The following is a 20,997-nucleotide window of genomic DNA, read 5'->3' as shown; positions in this document are numbered from 1 at the left end:
ACAATCAGACCACAGATCTGACCAGTCATTTCACCTTTCCCACAAATGTTCCCTTTTCCTCTTTTACAGGTTACTAAGCTGTCCTCTGATCTTTAAACTCATCATCCTTCTTATTACGCTTTGTCTCTCTCTTTCATTTTCTAGACCTGTACTCTTTTCCCTTGACTCCCAGCAGTATTCATCCTGAGAGCGGAGCGGATTAGAGGAGAGGGTCCTGTGGGGTACGCTGGCTGTGGGGCAGCCAATCAGACACGTCTGTCTGATTTATACTGCTGTCTCTACAGCACATAGCCAGCAGAAAGGGAAAAAACTAATGGTTTCAAATAAGCAGCCCCCTATTTTTCATTATTAACTTGAATTCTGGGAACTTAAGTTTGTGCACTCTTTATCCAGCTATCAAAAGGGATAATATAATGGAAGACGGGATTTTTCTATCTTTGAAATAAGAGTTTTATGTACTATGTTGACAATGGATGTACAAAACGACATAATCGACCATTCGGTGGGTTGTCTGAGGCTAAAATTATTACAATGCTTTATTACACAAAACAAATCTCTTTACAGAGAAACTTCACAGTTCACGGCACATCATCAGTTCAACAAGTCTGACATTAATCTTCTTGAAATATGTTGTTGAATGCGGTGGATCTGTGACACGAGCAGTGCTCTGATGGCGGTAGTGTTTTAGAGGGGATGAATGTAGAGAGTTGACTTAAACCATGCTGACAGTCTAACAGCACACTAAACCACTGTCAGCTGTCAGCATGCTAAAAACCTCTCACAGAAGTTCATTCAGCCTCTAAATTCATTCCCCGTGAAGCACCAATTTTAAGAAAAAAACAAAACAAAACAGCTAAAACAAAGCAGACCTCACTAATTGAGTAGATGGTCGGTGTTTACAATGTTTATAACAAGGTTATGTTAACGTTTACATAACTGCCTATTCACTATTCAGCAGCTCAGCCAGACTGAAGCGTGCCAGTACACAGAGGCTAGCCAATCATAAAAGAGCTCATTTACATATAAAAGACTTTATACAACACTGCTTGCTAAATAAACGTGTAAAATTGTCATGAAAAATTATGACTGTTTTTAGACTTACTGCATAACCATTCCAAAATATAGTATATATCACAATATTTACTTTTTCATTAAGTAACAATGCATTAAGCTGAAATGATAGTAAAGGCATTTGATGTTGCAAAAGCCATTTCAAATAAACGCTGTTCTTTTGAACTCTTGATAATAATAATAAGTGTTTCTTGAGCATCAAATCAGCATGTTAGAATGATTTCTGAAGGATAATGTGACCCTGAAAACTGGAGCAATGACTATGAAAAATACAGCTTTGCCAAAACAGGAGTAAAATTCATGTGAAAATAAAGTAAAACATATTTATTTTAACAATATTTCAAAATATGTTTTACTATATTTTTGATCAAATGAATAGCACTTGCCTTTTCCCATACAATCCTGAAAAGCAAACTACAACATACACAATCCAGGCGATATCACTGGCCTTCTATTTGTGTTTAATTCCAAAGCACTAAACCCTATCCTGAGGCAGCGAGGGAGGTTATCCATCACCGTGAACTCCTGGAGTGCTCTGATGTCTCACAAGGTGACTAAACCACTTTAGGACATGAAGTGCATGACTAGAGTGAGACAGTCAGAGGGAAAAATGGAAAAAAAAAACTGCCTTCTAAAATCCTCAGGAGGATCAGCTGTGGACCCTGTCTTCGTTTTGTGCTCAAATGCACAGCAGGATAAATTTGGCCAATCTCGTAATTACACCTGCTTCCTCCTCAACACAATACTGCCTACGTATGGAGAAATAAGTGTGCCGTGAGTGTGTGTTTGTTTGTAAATACTCCAAGAACAGTCCTCAGCTGTTCAGAGGAGTGAATGTGGTGGATAACGAAGAAAAACATCTCAAGTCAGATCCATCTCTCTATAAAAAACAAAAAAAACAAAAACACTCCTCCCAGGTACAACGCTGGAAAACTACTCTCACTCCACACTTCTTTCCTCAGCTGGTCTCTCAAAATACAAATGTGCTGCTGAAGGCCTATAACTCAGGACGTGCGCACACGCTTGCATTGTGGGGAGGGATTTTAATTAAGGCCTTGTGAGTGTAAAGCATGCTGTATTGATTTATGATGTATAATTAACCTCCCGGAGGCCAAAATCACAGACTCCCTCTGCTCTGAGCCTCATACGCACGGGGTCACGGGCCATGGGAGGCGGGGGCGAGGCAGGGAGATGATAGAAGTTGAGAGGTCGGAGTCACTGAGCACTCATCTTTAATAAGCCACATGTAGATGGGAGGTGACAGCAGATTAAAACCCTTATTATGAATCTCTGATTATACGCCCAGAGTGACAGAGAGAGACGTTAAGTGACAGCTCGCTTTCCACCTGAAATGGTTTTGAAAAGATCTGATCTGAATAAAAGGAAAGCTTTGTGGATATCAGGAGAAGCATTGTTGGAATCGGATATGATGAATGGTAATAGCTTCAAATATAGATGTTCTCTCTATAAAAAGCTGATGCTGATCCACTGCAGCCAGCACGCTGCACCGATGATGAACGTCTACTTTTATATCTATGACTCATGGCCGATTCTGGAGGGTCGGTTAAAAATACATTCCCCAGAGGAACATTTTGAACCTAACCTGCAGCTCTTGACCTCTGGTTTGGACTTAAGCGTACCATCATCAACCGTAAGTAATTAGGACATTCGTTCAGGTTCACTTTTTTTCCACCTAAAACAATGCCATGATATTATTACAATAATCATTCATTTGCCAGCTCCCTTATTGCTTCCTCGATAATGGGTTTTAAAGACTCGTTCCTTCTTGCATTGTACCTAACACTTATTTAGGCCGTACACTCCAATATAACCCAATGTGATCGACTCTAGATGCTTGATTAGTTTAGGTGTTATCTGCATTCTAAGAGCTTACTAGTGGACTGATTTACCATTCACTTTTTCATAAGGTAAAATATCACTAGAGCACAGCATAATCTTAAATGTGATCAATCCTGATTGCTCTGTCTTTATAATACAATAGGTCATTTTATATGTCTATATATTTATGAGATGTGAGTACTTTTCTAAGTGCAGAAATATACATGACCATTCAAAAAATTGGGGTCAGTAAGATTTCTTTATACATATATTCTGCCTTGAATAAAAAGAACAACATTTAATGAAAATATTCATCTTTCTTTTAACATTACAAACATCTTTACTGTCATTTTTGATTGATTTAATGCCCTCCTTGTTGAATAAAGGCCTGTTCACAGTAATGATGATAACTATGGCCCTGTCCCCCAAATGGAACACTTCATGTGCACTTTTAGTCTTGCGGACTTACAATGGCCACCGTATGCACGTGTCCGTTAAGTCCATGAGACCGTAGGGTGTCCCATTCATCATTTTAGCTTTCAAAAGTGTGCTCCAGGGACCCCCTTTGCGGCAGTTATGCGCCCTCGAGTCCGCACCAAAGCAAGCTGAATTGCTTTCAGAATTATTTTTTCCAGCTGATGAACGGTGACTGACACCCAATCAGCATCTGGCAGAAACGTCACACGAGCATGTGCTTAGAATAAACAGACAATATCATCCGCTGGTTATGGACGCCAATATTTATCTTTAGAGTTAGCGTTCTTAGTGTGAACAGGGCTTAAAAGTAATCTCTTTTAAAATCTTAAATAATCGTTAATATTCATACATTTGTATACAAATATAAGGGTTTAATTGAATAGGTATATATAAGATTTACATTTGACATAAAATTACATTATAATATAATATAGTATAATGTAATAACTCCAAAATCCCACTCTTCAAAGGCATTTCAGCAAACATAATATACCAAAACACCACTTGCATAGACTTACAATAGCATAGGATGTTTATAAAATACACTTTATATCGTTCACCAGCCTTGAGCTGTCACAGAGATATAAAGAATAATAATTCCTTACATTTACATAGCGTTTTTCTAAGCACTCCAAGCGATGTGTGTGTTTTGACAAGATAAATATTTTGGTGACTAAAGGAACATTTTATATGTGGCTAATTGGTTACAGCACCATTACAAGTCACAAATCCAAATATAACATACCTGTGCCATGTTCCACTGTCCTTGTTGACCTGGCTGCATGGCATACATGTTTTGAGGGGGCACCATGCCCTGAGGTCCCATCATGCCTGGGGCCAAGCCCATCACTCCTGGCTGTGCGTTTCCCATGAAACCGTTAGGCATAGTCATGCCAACCATCATGCCTGTATTCTGGCCCATCATAGCGCCACCCTGTCCCATGACGGCCCCCATCATGGTCGTGGGTGGCATGGCTCCTCCCATCCCAGGAAAGGCCTGGAAGTTCCCCTGTGGCTGCGCGGGGAACTGCATTTGAGACGGGCCCATGAACATAGCAGTTGCTGTGGGGGCAGAAACACACAAAAATACACAAATTTACACACGACAACATGCTCAATATGTTCAAAGAGAAAATCAGAAGACCAGAGGACACTGACACACAAAACATCACAGACGGCAGGGAGCGATCAATATCTGTGCTAATGTGTGCAGTTCCTCGCCTCGAGCCCAGAGGAAATGGATCTTTGAGACAGAAGAGGTGTGCAGGATGAAAGGGGGCATCTAACGCGTCCTGATGGTGAAGAATTGGCAGTGCATTCATTTGGAGCATCTGAGGTTTTGGGAAATGTCCTCTTTGAAGAGTAGGGCAGGCGAAGCAGGCAGCTTTAGACCACGTTCAGCAGTATCAGAGTGCTGAGACACGCAGTGCTTGAATTATTGATACCCCCATTACAACAGGGCTTCTCAAGAAGCGCGCTTGCTTTCTCTTTCACTCAAACACACACACAATCCCAAAGCACCATTAGAAATGGACTCCGGATACATAGCGCCATTTATAGATCTGCATTCTCTCGCTCAGATCGCTCATTCTCTGAGGAATAAGAAAGTGGGACTCTGGGGGGTGGATGTACCTTGTGCAGGCTGTTGCGGGACGGTGCTGGAGCCATACAAGGAGAGAATAGAGTCCTTGGAGAGAGGTTTCTTGGCCGAGTCCTCTGCTTTGCTGCTCCCGCTGGTTTCGCTGAACAGGTCCAGATCTCCCTGTGGTGGAGCAGCACTTCCTGTGCCCGTAGCACCTGCCACAGCCCCTCCGGCGGAGCTGGCCTGAGCGCTACCAGCTGCCTTACTGGAACTGACCTGAAGAGCAGAGGAGACAGTTGACTTCAAGCCATAGACACTCTGGCTTATACAGCTTCACACAATAACTCCCTCACATATCAATAAAACTCATTAGCAATCACAGACATGCATGGATATATCTGTGGGCCTAAACTCGTGAGCCAAATGAGGTATCTCAACAGACCTCCCAGTCTAAATGGTAGGAAACTTGTGCCAAATCAACCAGGTAAAGCTCAGAAACATTCATAATGGAAATAACACTGACACAAAAAAACAGAGTCATTTTATTAAAGTTCATTATAAATTATATACTATTTTGTCTAAAGGTGAAAAAGAAAACAGCAAATATAAAATCAATTATTTAATCAATACATTTCAAAACATATATACTATTAACAAGAACAGTTATAAAAAAAATAATAAGGCTGCGTTGAACACTCAAACCTGTAGCGAAATGTGTGTGAGGAAATCTTTAGCTCTCAATAAATGCTTAAATCACATATATTCCTGTTAAAGTGACCCACAAAAATTCACAGAACAATTGTAAATGCGAACACATCTCATAAGGAAAGGCAAATAATCAAATCAAAGTTGGTTAAAAATATGAATCCTGGATAAACAGACACAGATAAGAGAAAGGCTTCATCATCTTCATGCAGAGAAATGACATTAATTAGACTGCAGCTGTGATGAATGAATAGCTCAGGAAGAGGAGATACAATTCACCGTTTACACAAACTTACAGCACACACACATAACAGAAGATGGAACAGACAATCAGTAAGAGGCCGTTTGTGTTCAGTCAAAGCACCTGCATCCTTTTACTCAATTACAGTCATGTGATGCTAGACTAGCAGCCACAAAGCTGCAGATGGTAAAGCTGATGCCATGGTTACCCTTGGAGAAGCAAGTCCGTCAATACAAAATAGAGGGAAAGTTCTAGGCCTAGATCATAGTTCATAATTCCAGGAAAGTCAGCATGGTGACAAATAACTTGCTGACTCTGGTGGCACCTGGCTGAAGAAACTCAACAGTGGCCCAAGGTCATGTTCAGTGATGTGCGAGGCCTGGGTGAGTCTTGCTGAGGTCTGGCACAGGCTCCTGTCTATCCGTGAATAAGAATCAGGAGGACATCACACCATTAGAAGCAGGACTGAGGACACTACGCTGGCAGCACACCATGATTCAACTACAGTACATATTAGCCATGCCAGGTGGACCTCATGAAACCTAGTGTCTTTGTCCTCTAACTTTGAGGATATTTATAAGCTAGTGATGAAATTAACATGTTACAGCTGCAGAAAATATATATACAAACATATAGTTTTTTTTTTTGTAAATGCACTTCAATAAAGACTATTTACTTTAATATACACTTTTAAATAAATGTATACTTTTTAAGGGATGCATTACATTGACCAAAAATGATATTGTGATATTAAAGATTTTTTATTTCAAATAAACACACTTTCCATTAAAGAAACTTAAAAAGTATCATGGTTTCAACAAGTTCATTAAGCAGAATTTTTTTTTAACACTGATAATAGTAAAACATTTTAATACATTCAACAAATATTCAATACATAAATGTGACCCTGGACCACAAAGCCATTTTTTGATTAGTAATATGCAGTGCTAAGAACTTAATTTGGACAACTTTAAAGGCAATTTTCTCAATATTTTGATTTTTTTGCACCCTCAGATTTTCAAATAATTGCATCTCAACCAGACATTGTAAAAACAAACCATCACTGAAATATTATTTATTTAGCTTCCATATGATGTATAATTCTCCATTTTAAAAAAATGGGCCCTTATGGTTTTGTGGTGCAGGGTCACAAATACAATTAAATAAATATTGGTATTATTGTACATTATTTAAATGTACTGTAAGAGCATCTGATTCTGACTAGAATAGCAAATTATGCTCATGGCTATGACAAAGTAGAAGCTATGGTAAAAAAAAAAAAGTCTGGCTCAAACTTTATATTTTAACAGGAAACAAGTTTACACATTAAAGAAAGTACTAGAGTGAATTATAATGTTTCACCCTCTATAAAGGGTGAAAGAGAAGAGAAAAGCAGAGCGAGAGGAAGTGAAAACAGAAGCGAGAATGTGCTACATTATTTGAATTCAAATAGAGCGAAAACAAATAGATACGTGTATCAATTGATTTTCCTCTCAAAAATCTTCTCACTCTAGTATCATTAAGTGGCAAACATGCTTACTCAGATGGCAGATATCGAACAGGCCATTCTCTGAAGTTCACCGCTGAAGTACGTGAACCTGACATGAGCTCATAAATAAAACTGAACGAAAAGAGCGTGATTCAGAGACAGTCTCTGCTCTCCCGCTGTCTATCCTGTCTTGAAGCTAAATGAACAGAAATGTTCCACAGTAATCAGAGACAAAAAAGCCAGGGTTGGGAGGACAGGGTGTAGGTTGGCAGTGACACATGTGGACGCGCTCTTCCCGGCGACGATATGTAGCTCTGCGCTAAGGTATGCAGAAGTAACACAAGCAGCTGCTGCAGAGGCAGTCGCACATCTGATAAGAAGTGAGCCGAGCTGAACACGGGTGAACAGCACTGCGGCGTGATAAGCCAAACACCACCTCGCAGATCTGATACGCAAACCCCTAGGATGATTAACCTGTGAAGGCTGATGCTAACACAACTGTGTGCTACAGCCTATAATGGGTTCAGCCTTTGATATGCACGAGAGAAAAGAGGCGAGGAACAAAGAAATCACACAAACTCTTGACAGCTAGTCTCAAGACCCCAGCAACTAGCAAGAACATACTTGCTTGGCAGGAGGGAGCCTTTTTTCAGGCCACATTATGAAAAAGAGATGACATAAGCCCTTTTCTCTATTTGTAATATGAGTGACATTTGAAGGGATCCATACGGGAGTCCGCAGAGGGACACAGGAAATGCTATTAGAATTAAAAATAGATGAGGAGGGGGAGGCCAGGACACCTACACTCCAGAATTCAGGGACAGGGAACAGATATTTTTCTCTATGCTCCATGAATGAGAGGGAGAGAAACCTTCTGTGTGCACATGTACACATCTATATTTTAAAGATGGAGAGATGGAATGATGGACAGAATGGTGTACTGAATGGATGGAGAGAACGAGAAAATGAAAAATAGAATGATAAGACAGACAGAATAACAGATAGAATAACAGAATGATAGACGGAAATACAAATATAATTATAACGTGATAAAGAGACAGACAGACAGACAGACAATCTATCTAATTTGAAAGTATGCAATTTCGGATGAACTCTCATAATAATCTCTCTCTCCTTCTCATTCACCACATTTAGTGTGGCACCAATCCATGAATATTTGCTCTTTCCCACCCCCACATTAGTACAGAAACACACACGCACCATCCAAACACAGTGCAGCCTGTATTTCACTGTGACATTCACGGAGCACCATGCATATTCTAGCTTTACCCACCCCCAAACACAATTCACTCGCTCCCCCATACCCACAGAGAGAGAGAGGGAGAGAGAGATTTTATGTGCAACAGAGTAGGCTTTGTCTGATTAGCAGCCCCACACAGATAATTAGCACTCTGGTGGTGCTGTGGGCTGGGCTAATCCAGTTTCCCCCAAAGCCCCCTTCTGCCTGGGAAACCAGAAAAACCCAAGCACACACACAAAAAAAAAAAAAGAAGCGAAAAAACAAAAGAACAGAAGTGCCCCAAAATCACAAATGTGCTAGGTTGGATTTGGTGAAGATGGTTGTTCGTGCTGGGTATGTGCCAGAGCAGAGTCTGGCAGTGCCACCCTGCCAAGGTCCCACTGCAGCTCAGAGTCTGAGGATCAGTCAGCAGGAAAGAGCGGATGAGACACGAGGCCATCTGGGGAATACACAGCTACACAATCAACAATATGAAGGGGGAAAATAAACAAATACCATCTATTTGCAAACTATAAAAAAAATCTAAATATCAGATTGAATAAAAAAAGACTCATAAATGTTTATGTTACTCATAAATACATCACGTAGGTGTGAAAGTAGTTGCCTCAGTATGCCTTGAACAAACTGCGAATTTCCTTACAAACACCCATCCCATCAGCCCCAGGCTGCAGAGATGCTTTTGTGGTTTTGTGTTCATGTACTGCACTGGTCCTGCAGATGTTCTGAAGAAGTGCGTCCCTGCGGTGCTGCTCTGGGATCAGTTAACTGTGTTACTTAGCATTGGTTACAGATAGAAGATGAAGAAATCTGAGCCTGCATTAGCACTCTGACCTATATGCTTCCAGGCATCCTTCAGTAATGTATCCACTACCTCACTTCGGCCTTGATCGATACTCTGCTGGTCTAGACTTCAGTCATAGTGCCATTAAGTGCAGATCACATTCCTACATACTGTAAACGTAGCATGATTTCACTTTCTTCTCCACACATGACCAAAAATACCTTAAGTATCAAAGGCCAGTATGGCACTAATTTACCATTTCAGTGTCTCCTGCGATTCTATGAAAAATGGATGTTATTTTCTGGGGCGTATCTGCGAAAAAAGGCTGCCAATGTATTAAACATTTTAATACATATATTTTACATTAAATTAAATCACATTTAATAATATAACTCATATATATAAGTTAATACATTGACATCTATAAAAAGAGGCATTCATCAAAAGGAAATTCATTCCTTCTATCTAATAATAATTCAGCTTCATTTTCCCCTGACAAACCTGAGAATAAAACATGATGGCATTCTGACCCTAGTCCTAACATCTGATGCCATGCTTGCATACCCAAGGACATTCTGCCTCTAGAATACTTTTAAGAAAATGAGCTGTCCTGGAAAAGTAAGAACACGCATACATACAAACACTATAAATGTGAAAAAAGCAAGACCAATTAAGGCCAGCTTACTCCGTCTGGTAAAGAGAAAAATTAATACACTTGATGCTTTACTGTCCCCGAATCCTAAAATATGCATAAGTGTTCTTTAAATATCCCAACAATTTGCATGTGGTCACGAGCGAAGGCCTCACCTTTTCCTGAGACGTGCGAATGGATTGCATGTTTCCTTTAAGGATTAGATGTTTGGCTTTAAAGGTAGAGCTGGTAATGTGTGAATTCGCATTGTGTGGGGCTGGAGCATGAAATGAGTTAATCCTCGGTTCCTCGGGGCAGTCCTTCATAAGAACCGACCATTCATGAACTTGACTGTATCTGTAATGTTGTCTACGACCTTGGGATAGTATCATATGATGGTTTCTAAAGGTTTTATGAATAGGTCAGGCATGGGACCAAGGGACGCTGGTTAGAATAGCCCCATTAGTACGTGCTAGATGATGACGCAACTAAGCCATCTGGTTGTAAAAAAAGCATTTTTCTCCATGCTAATGGTTCTTTAGACCTCCGTGTACCCCTACAGTGGGTGTGTTGTTTTATTCAGATGCAGAGAACAAGGGCATATATGAGTTCATGGTGATTAGACTAACTACATGGACAAACACGGGACGGAACAAGAGTGGAAACAGAAGCCTTTGGATTACAGAATACCACAATTTTGACACTTCATACACAAGCACACACATTCTGCCACTGGTGACATTAATAGCCTAGAGCCTCAGCGGCGCACTGCGTTTCAGTACACCGCGTTTGTGTTTTGTCTCGTCTAATGTCTATTAATGGTTGTTAAATGTTTGGTTGGAGTCTTGTAAAACCGGAAAGATAAAGGCTGGGAGAAGTGTATTCTTGATTTGGATTTTTGGGACGATTGGCCCTTTATGGGTTATGTTTGGTGATGCAATCTCCAACTGCACGTAGGAATTTCGGTTCAATGCGGCATTAAATGGGTCTTTGGAGTGTTACAAACTTTTTGTGAATAGATAAGATCCCTAAAGTTGCAAAGACTAAAGTCTTAAACCCAAAGAGACATTCTTTATAAAATGAAGACTCGACCACGCCCTCCTAAAATGCCTCATTTAAACATGCCAGTGTGTGGGAAGATTTGCATACTACCACCCAAATGTCCACGCAAAGAAAGGCAGGATAACTTTGATTTTAGCTGTAGTACTGTTGCTGCCGCCGCCAGGTTTAGGAGACGCTGTGTGTTTCGGTGTAAAAGCGAAACTACTTTGTTTGGCCTTCCAAAAGAGGACACAACTAGAAATAAGTGGTTAAGTTGCATTTACAACACTGTTCCAGAAAAGTTCAACCCAAATATTCAGATGTGTGCAGTACATTTAATAGTGGACTGTAAGGGAAAGTAGCCTACAATGTGTCTGTGCTCAAAGGCTGTTTCTATAAAGTGGGGTAGTTCCAACCTTGCAAGGACACAGCCTGCAAGTACAATTCAGAACCGACTGCAAAGGAGATCTAATCAGCCGCCTTTGCCATCTTTTGTCTTCAGTAACCTGCGTTCTCTGAATAACAAAGTAGACATGTTAAGATCACACAAAGTTACTGTAATGAATTTTGTGAGTCATCTCCATTGTGCTTTACCCAATGTTGGCTACAGTCTGCAATTCCTGATTCGCTTTTTGAAGTCCCTGGATTTACACTGGTAAATCACTGGTGAGATGACAGAGATAAAGTTTCGGGCAGAAGCAGCAGAGACGAAATCTGTGTGTATATAAATGATTAATGGTGTTGAGCATAATCCGTAAAATATAGGATGTGCGATCCCAATGTGGAAATTCTTGGCTTGACTTTAAGACCTTTCTATCTGCCTAGAGAATATGCTTTATTTTGCTGTTTGTGGGATATGTTCCACCTAGCGGTAAACCTCCAGCTTGATAGCGGACCATGTTCATGAAGTTCAGCTCCACTATTCAGATAAAACCATGGTAGTGTTGGGCGATTTAAACCAGTGCTAATTGGAGACTGTGTTGCCAGGATTCGAGCAATATGTAAAGACTGTTATAACAATATTTTGTGACTGTTAAGGATGCTTAGTGTCAAACTGTATGCTACCAAAACTGAATTCTGACCACACTGTAATATACATGATTCCTGTGTACAAGACCAAACTTAAAAGAAGCAAACCAGAAAATAAACTGATTATATTGTGGTCTAATGAAAGTACTGTAAAGTACAACTTAAAGCCTGTTTCGACTGGACAAATTGAGAATTTTTTGATAATGGTTCTCCTGATGACAGAACCACAGTGATGAATGATTACAATCATTTTTGCGTTGAGTTGGTTATACCTACAAAAGAGTTTAAAGTGTTTTTAAATAACAAACCATATGTCGCAAAGTATTAAAGAAGTTATACATTTCAGTAAAGTAGCATTTAAGAATAAACTTATAAATGTATTTAAACGAACAGAAAAAGAGTTAAAAATGAAATTGAAGGAAGCAAATCAAGCGTATAGGAAGTGGCTGGAGGAAGCATTTCAGACCTGACCCTTGGCAGTTTGCCTATAAGAAAGGATACAGTAATAAAGATGCAGTTGCTACTTTAGTACATATTTCTGCGATTAACACAATACAGGTTGATATTTTGGTGTCAAAACTTGCAGAGTTGGGCGTAAATTCCCATTTGATTTGCTGGTATATCTCATTTCTCACAAAGAGTGTTCAGAGAGTTAAAGTGAATAAAACAGTACCCCAGGGATGTGTCAGTTCTGCTATACTTTTTACTTTGTATACAGACGATTGTCAAGCTGACATGACAAATCAATATATTTTAAAGTATTCTGACAACACTGTTTTAATATTAGTGTTGAATGTTTCGGACAGTCCTGTGCCACATCAACTGGGTGTGACAAAATTGGTAGGATGGTGTAAGAATAACGATCTTGTTATTAATATGAGTAAAACTTGAAGAAATCAAATGTGGGTCCAGATTTAATGGTTGTACATAAACTGTTGTTATTCATAATGAAAAGATCAGTGATGGTAAATGATATGCTGTCTTGGAAGAATCATAATGATACTCTCTGTAAAAGAGCAAAGCCGAGAATTACCTTTCTTCGTCGTTTCAGGTCTTGCGTAGTGAGAGGAAAGTTTGGCTATTTTTTTATGTCTGTGATTGTGAGTATACTGCAATACTGTAACTCTATATGGTACAAGAGTCTATCGGTTAAGTTAAAAACAAAATTGTTTATTCACATAAAAATCTGTTCAAGGATTGTTGGCAAGTTTCTTGAGAAGCGATATGATTTAGAATATAACAACTTGTTAACATTAGCTATTAATAAAGTAGCTGCTTCTAATCAGGTTTTGCATAATGAGTTTACCGTCTTATCGGAGGTACTGAGTCCCAAGTTTCAACAGAGTTAGGCTGAAGCAATCATTTGTGCATCAGTCTATCATTGAGTTGAATAAGAGGTGAAGGTGCTGTGAAGTTTAGGGTGTAGTTTTAAACATAGTATATGTAATGTGGTATGCCTTAGTCTTAAACGTATAGTATATGTAATGTAGGATGTAATGTAATACTTATGTAAGTGTAATGTACAATGTGTGTTTTTGAACTGTGTAGATTAAATGTATTTGTTGGTGCTGAATGTTGTAAACATGGATACAGTTACATGAGAAAAATTTCTGACTTGTCTGACAATAAAGTATTATCATCATCATCATCAGCCCTCAACCCAGATGATATGTCTGTCAGTTAGTCACTTCCCAGACACTGAAATACAACACTGGCAATGAGAATGGCAATGCAAAATGTACAACTCTGAATAGCCTAAAGAGCAAAATTTCCAAAACACACGGAATAAAAAAAAAAAAAAAAAACACTTTTCAAAAAATGCACTGCATGAAAAAATAAATACAATAAAATTAATTGATATATCATGTTCCAAGAGAAGAATTTTCATCATATATATCAGGTCAACATCCCTCCACTGACTACTGTCACAGCTGTCTTACAAGTATTACAAGAAGAATATATTTCTATAAACTTGCAAGTGAACCAGAAACCGTAAACAAAACCACACGTGTGCTTGAGGTCATCCATTCATTGCTTTCTCCATTCAACCATACCAGAGTTCGTTTGGAAGGGGACTGAGACCACCTCTTCAGCTGGGTCTCGGTTTCGGTTGTTTGGTCCACACCAGAGTGCAATTGCTGTATCCACACCTGCCCAAAAGTTTCATACCAAAGGGGGAAAAAAACTTGAGTTCGATTCAAGACAAGTGTTGATACACCCTTCGTCTCAAAAAGACTTTGCTATTACAAAACCACACTAAAAAGTGAAAACATTGTTTTGCAGCAAAGTCTGAATTAAAAACTTGGATAAAGCAGTCGCCCTGCAGCACACCGGCCACCGCAGAGCCTTTTCCTTTGTAGAGGTGTACACACTGAACTAGCCCAGATTTCATTAGGCATAAGTCCTACTGAGAAACCATCTGTGCTTAAAACACTCACATGAAACACTGAGACTGCCTACACTGCAGCTCTAGTGTGTGTAGAAACAGCGTATGTACCCACATGCGCTCTTACAGGCTCAATGTGGTTTTACACTGTGCTGCACCCATGCAGTGCTGAATGTGTGGTGCATGGCATGCCCATATGTAGAGAGTTAGGGCCCACAAAGCTCAAAGAACACGGGCAGATCAATAGTTGTTCTCTTAAAGGGCCAACGGTGGGTTTCGATGAGATATGCCTCTTAAACAGCTGAATGATTCATTAGTGAGTCAGCACACTATACATCCTGTGTGCTGCAGATTCTGGGGCGATACTATTGCAGGAAAACAGCTGACAGATGGTACCAAGCAAAATTACTTAAATAAAGCAAACCTTTCTGCAATTACATGACCTAGTCTGGTAGACTGCATCAGTGTAAAAGCAGGAAGAGGTTTAGAGAATTCAAACAACCCTGTAATACATCAGAATCCTCATTTTAAGAGGATAATAAGCAGCTAAATGCTAAGAGGATCATATGGAAGTGGAGAGATGTGTGATTTTGGGGTCAAATCATGTCATGGTGGTTTAAGAAAAAAAGTATGTTTTACAAACATGCTATTTCAGTCTTTCTGTTTAATACTTTTTCTAATGTTTATGTGTTAATTGCCTTTTTTGTAATAATTGTGAAGTTTATTAGCAATTTTTGAGTGAAAACGGTTTCGAATTAAATTTTATATGAAGGTTTTTTAATTTTTCAGTGTAGCATGTTTTTTTTATTATTATTGGTAAAGGCTGATATTGGTTATTTACTCGTTTTTGCTCATTATCCTAGTTTTACATTTAGATCACTCACATTTTCTTTCATCTAACACTTATTTTAAATTAATCTTTAAAAACGATAATTTAAACAACACTCTTAAATCCGTAGAATATGTCAAAATGAATATTAAATTTTCTTGCTTTAGATTACATTGTTGTAATGCCTTTTTTTGGTTTATTCAATCTTAAAACCAGCTCTTTTAGTATGGTTTTTAGTATGGATAAAAATACTCCTAAACCCTTTATTAATCAATGACAATCTGGAACACATTATTCAAATAAAATATACTGTTTTTATTAACAGCATTTAAAAAAAGATTATTAAACAGTGTAACAAATGTACTGTTCATTGTTAATGCCATTTAATGCACAAACTAATGTTAACTAATGGAACCGTATTATAATGTGCGACCAACTTCTTTATTGACAAACCCACAACAGCGATAAACATCATGTGTCTATTATGTGAATTATCATGATGCAAATGAGCAGAGAGGTTCTGCCTCCACAACGCTCATGAAATGTTGATGATGATATTCTCACAGCCCTTATGTGCGCAGACAGCTTGATTAGGGAGCTTGAGAGAAACAGGCTGGTCAGGATGTCAATAATGGGAAGGGATTGGCTGCTAACCGAGCATCATGGGATACCAGAACTGGCTAGCGGTTGTGCAATCATATACAAGCTGCAGGGAGGGGGCAGTCCTGCGGAGGAGACTGCGTGTGTATGTCTCAGGGGCTGATATAAAAGCTGGCAGTAGATGAGATGTGAAAAGAGGAAGTGTGAGGACAGTTTAACATGCACTGGCTGGAGTCACACTGAAGGAATGGAGAATACGGAAGCCTGGCGGTTTCTCATCAAAGACGCCCAACTGTCTCTATATTTTGAGGTTTTTTTTAAAATATTTTTTAATTTTAGTTGAAGTTAATTTTTAAGGCGAGGTCTGGCTTCTCTGTGCACTTCCTGCAGGCGCTCTTGCTTCCTAAATACACTGTTTGGAGAAAAACAAATCCTCATTTACATACATAAGCAATCCAATTCCAATAAGTGACACATCTTCAGATACGCGGAGAGCCTCCAAATTCTTTAAAGAGCCAATGTGTGGCTCTTTCAGACACATCTTCCACACAAAGACTCTAAAAAAAAACACAACAAACAAGAATCAACCATAATGCTGCCATCCTCGCTCATCAGACACCCACTGCCACTCGATTCTTCTGGAGAATAAGAGCAGAGACTGACAGCATGATGTTGAGCCTGAATGCTTTGTAAAGCCCTGAGCATTCGCTTACTATTTTCAAGTGATCTATCTTTAGCTCCTCTTTATCCTTTATTAGCATCCCACGAGAATGCAGAATGCGTGTACAAATGTACATTGTGAAGGAAAGGCTGATTTCCATTTGGCCAGAGCAGGAGTTCATCAATTATTCGAGAAATCCAAGTCAGTCCAGCGGCTCTACACACCTCTCAATAATACATTGATTCAAGTGGGGAAAAGGCTTTTTATCAAGCGACTTTTCTGGCTTCAGCACAGTTTCAGGCTTCCAAGATCAAAAAGAGAATCCAGCTTAAGCCATTCTGAGAATGATGGTCAAAGCGAGTATGAAAGAAAAATGGGAATGGACTTTAGTTAGGGTAGACGCCATATTGAAAAACTAAACTGTGACGGATAGAATTTACAAAGACATGTGCTGTATAATGCTTATGTAATATTTGGGTTTCAAAACTAACAAATTCAAAATTGTTTTCTAGAGTTTTTGTCTACTGAAAATTCTTTCAGAAAGATGTTTCGTCATCTGAACAATCAGTATGTTGTTAAACAACAGTAAGATCTTTTGATAACACTGTACCTTCGGTCCCTCACAGCCTCATTTTCATTCGTGTCAAAAATGACATATGGCGCTATCCTGACTAAGGTCTATCGAGGGAGAAAAGACGAAAGTAGAGACAGTGTGGGTTAGTGAGAGTGGGTCCCAAAGGTGAAGACGAGCTTCCACAAAGACAAATTGTATTCATGCTGAGATCCTCAAGCGTCCTGATTGGCTGTAAGAGTGTAAATCAGTGGTTTTCAACGTTTTTTTTTGCCCGCTGCCCATCTATACAGTATATAAGGTCACTTATCGCCCTTCACCAAATAAAATGTACCATACGCTGAATATTTATACTTGTGTTACATTATTATTCTGTGTTTATAATATTTGTATTGATAATTATTACAATATATAAAAAAAAACATGCCCGGTAATGGACAAATGTCCAATACTACAGTGCAAGATCATTTTATCTAAATATTTGAAAAATGTAACACTTAAAAAAATATTCATTGTGAGATCTGCTGAAGACTACATTTAATGGTGTTATTAAATTATCAATGTACATAAATTAACTTTAAGTCAGCATTAGATGATGGCAAAAGTAATTCAAATGTAAAAATAAGGAAAACGCAGACGTCAACATCAGCCAACAAAAACAAATCTTGAAAATACATTGTGTATTTGCCGAACTTCTCTGTCTCCTCTTAACATGATTCGGTTTTTATTGCTCTTCTCTTGACATTATTAAACATCTCTCCTCTTCACTCTCCTTAGTGAAGGGCCGTAATAAATGCTAATAATCCTCATTATTCATGCTGCATTCTCTGGCCAGGGAGACCCTGCAAATCAATTCTGTCAGCCGCAACTAGACAGGCAAAATGTAATCATGTTGTTTGTGGAGGAAATTAAAACAATTGGGTTTGACCTTTTCTTTGTCTCTCTTAGTCAGTTGATTTCGGACTGAATGAGGGCAGGCAGGAACTGACACGTCATGTGACCTAAGAAAAATAATGCTGCTTGTTTAACTCGTACGTCCAATCCTTTACAAATGAGGCGCACTGGTCTATGAAGGTCTGCTTAGCGTTAACTACCACATGCCGTGACAAATTACTAAACGTACCAAAAGAGTTCAGGTGGTTTGTGCAGTGCTGACATAGCACTGACATTGACTTCATGACTGAAGATCATGATATACATGATATATATGTTTTAAAACATATATTAAATGATTGATTCCTGTGATGGCAAAGCTGAATTTTCAGCAATCATTACTTCAGTGACATACGATCATTCAGAAATTCTAATATGCTGATTTGATGCTCAGGAAACATGTATTATTATCATCTATGTTCTTCTTATTAAAAAATATTGGGTGCTTAATATTTTTGTGGAAACTGTAATACTTTTCTACAGTTTGAGGACATTTTCTGTGTCCTCATAAATCACCTTCACATTGTAATACTTCTGTCATACCCATATAATTATACAAATGTGTGGCCCTGTAAACGACCCAAAACAGTCCACACACACACACACACACACACACACAAACGTACACACGCACGCTAACTGGCTATAGATGTTTGCAGTAGTGGACTCGTGTACCTGGGTTGTGTTGATGTTTGAGGGCAGAGGGTTGGATACCATTGGTCCAAAGATGTCTAAGTCGTCACTGATTGGAGCTGCACTGCTTGTTCCCGCCCCACTGCTGGCAGAGCTGGCTGTGGGTGCATCTGAGCGAAAGACAGCCAAATGTCATTACAGACGTGGACAAAGTGTCACATGCATTACATAGAGTAACAGTCACTGTGGATTTTTATCATTTTCACATCAACGTTAAACAAATAAAGTGACCAGAAAGTGTTTATAGAGTCACACTTGAATATCTACAAATACCTTTGCCTTACATAACATAAAACATTGATCAATATTAAAGCAAGACACCACAAGCAGAATCATTCCTTTTCTTTTAATCAATATTGAATATTTTCGTCTGTTTTGTTTCCATAATGTACTTTTCTATTGTGGATGTTTTGTATTCTATCCACTTTTAATATCGTTCATATTTATTTTATTACACTATCGATTTGTCTCTGTTAATTATAATTACAACATATTTAACTTTTCTTCAAAATTTTCTCATGCACTAAAACAAGAAATCTCCACTTAAGTAGCACTAACAAAAGCTAAACTTTAAGTTTTTTTTTTCCCTATGTGTTATCCTTAATGAGATATATATACCGGTACACACACACATATACATCTATATATATATATATATATATATATATATATATATATATATATATATATATATATATATATATATATATATATATATATATTAGGGGTGTAACGGTTCACAAAATTCACGGTTCGGTTCGATACGATACACTGATGTCACGGTTCGGTTCGGTTCGATACGTTTTAGATACAGCAAAATGTAAAAACATCTCAACTTTTCAGAATGCCGCAAGCGCACCGCGGGTCATGTGACAAGAACCAACCAATCAGCTTCATCCTTTCCCGTAACAACGTTGAGAGCTCAGCCAAGATGAAGGAACAGCTGATCATAGTTGTATATGGATTGCAATTTTGAAATAAATTCAGTAGCAGAGCTACTGCAAGCGATTTTTAGAGCTGCAAATCCATTTATCCTTCGCTGAAATTTCCTCGTCTCATGGAGAGAGCACGTCATTGTTGCTTAGCAAAGACAGACGCCTCAGGAGAAAGACGCGCTTAGCGTTTTCCATGCGTTTTTAGGAGCGATATGTGAACGGCCCCTAAGGCGCTCGCTCACTCAGCACGCGCTGAAGGCTCGTTGCAAAATGTCTAATGCATTTAACAGACCAGAAATATAAGATCCTAAAATAACCAACAGGTCTGGTGTTTGGGTTGGATTCCCTGTAAGCTAGTGTCTAAATGCTGCAGGGATAGTTTGCTGCGTGCATGTTTCTCCTTTTTTTCGTCTTTTCCCAGATAGTACTGACGCATATATCCCAGATATTCCCGCTGGTTTTTTTTTTTTTTTTTTTTTGTAATCCCGCTGGTGTACCCTGTCATGTTGCAGATGCGACATACCGTTGTTTTTTTATCCACCACTCTCTTGCCATCACCATTATAGCTTAAAGGGAATCCAAAGTGCACCCAAACACCAGACCTGTTGGTTATTGGAGGATCTTCTCATTTCTAGTCTGTTAAACGCATTGGCTATTTTGCAACGAGCCTTCAGCGCGTACTGAGTGAGCGAGCGCCTGCTGAGTAGCCTAACATAAACATATAAGATGGTGTTTTTTTCTTCTTCGGGAGTGTCAGGGGCGTTGCCTGTTACGTTGTTTGGGTTATTGGGCTACCTTGTTGAACGCATATCATTATATTTCTTTCTCTCTCTCTTTTTTTTTTTTTCAAATATAATTAATTACTCCAACGAACCGTTCGGTATACATAATGCGTACCGCGTACCGAACCGAAAGCGTCGTACCGAACGGTTCAATACGAATACGCGTATCGTTACACCCCTAATATATATATATATATATATACACATATATACATACATGCATACATACATATGTGGGTGTGTATATAAATTCAGAGGATTTTGCATTCTGTACATTTATGAAAATGAATGCATATTTTTGCATAATTTGCATATTTAAATATAACATTTCAAAAAACTTGTAATACAAAATAATAGTTGTAATGTACTGTTAATACTCAACTGGTGAAAGTATGCTGATATGTATTATTTAAAAAAGGTTCGCAGTCCGTGTGATTACTCTGCTAGGACACCTATTTCA

General features: G+C 38.8%; 1 protein-coding gene across 1 annotated transcript in view; it reads right to left on the bottom strand.

The window, feature by feature from the left end:
• Positions 1–20,997, bottom strand: part of LOC127970462 (stromal membrane-associated protein 1-like) — an 83,463-nt gene that overhangs the window by 1,430 nt on the left and 61,036 nt on the right. The window contains exons 11-13 of the mRNA XM_052573049.1: positions 18,803–18,930; positions 5,020–5,245; positions 4,133–4,449 (exon numbers count right to left, since the gene is read on the bottom strand). Coding sequence (XP_052429009.1) covers positions 4,133–4,449; positions 5,020–5,245; positions 18,803–18,930 — 671 coding nt within the window. The remainder of the gene's footprint in view (positions 1–4,132; positions 4,450–5,019; positions 5,246–18,802; positions 18,931–20,997) is intronic.

The sequence above is a fragment of the Carassius gibelio genome, chromosome B13, assembly GCF_023724105.1.
Source record: "Carassius gibelio isolate Cgi1373 ecotype wild population from Czech Republic chromosome B13, carGib1.2-hapl.c, whole genome shotgun sequence".
NCBI classification, from domain to species: domain Eukaryota; kingdom Metazoa; phylum Chordata; class Actinopteri; order Cypriniformes; family Cyprinidae; genus Carassius; species Carassius gibelio.
This window is presented reverse-complemented; position numbering and strand designations above follow the sequence as displayed.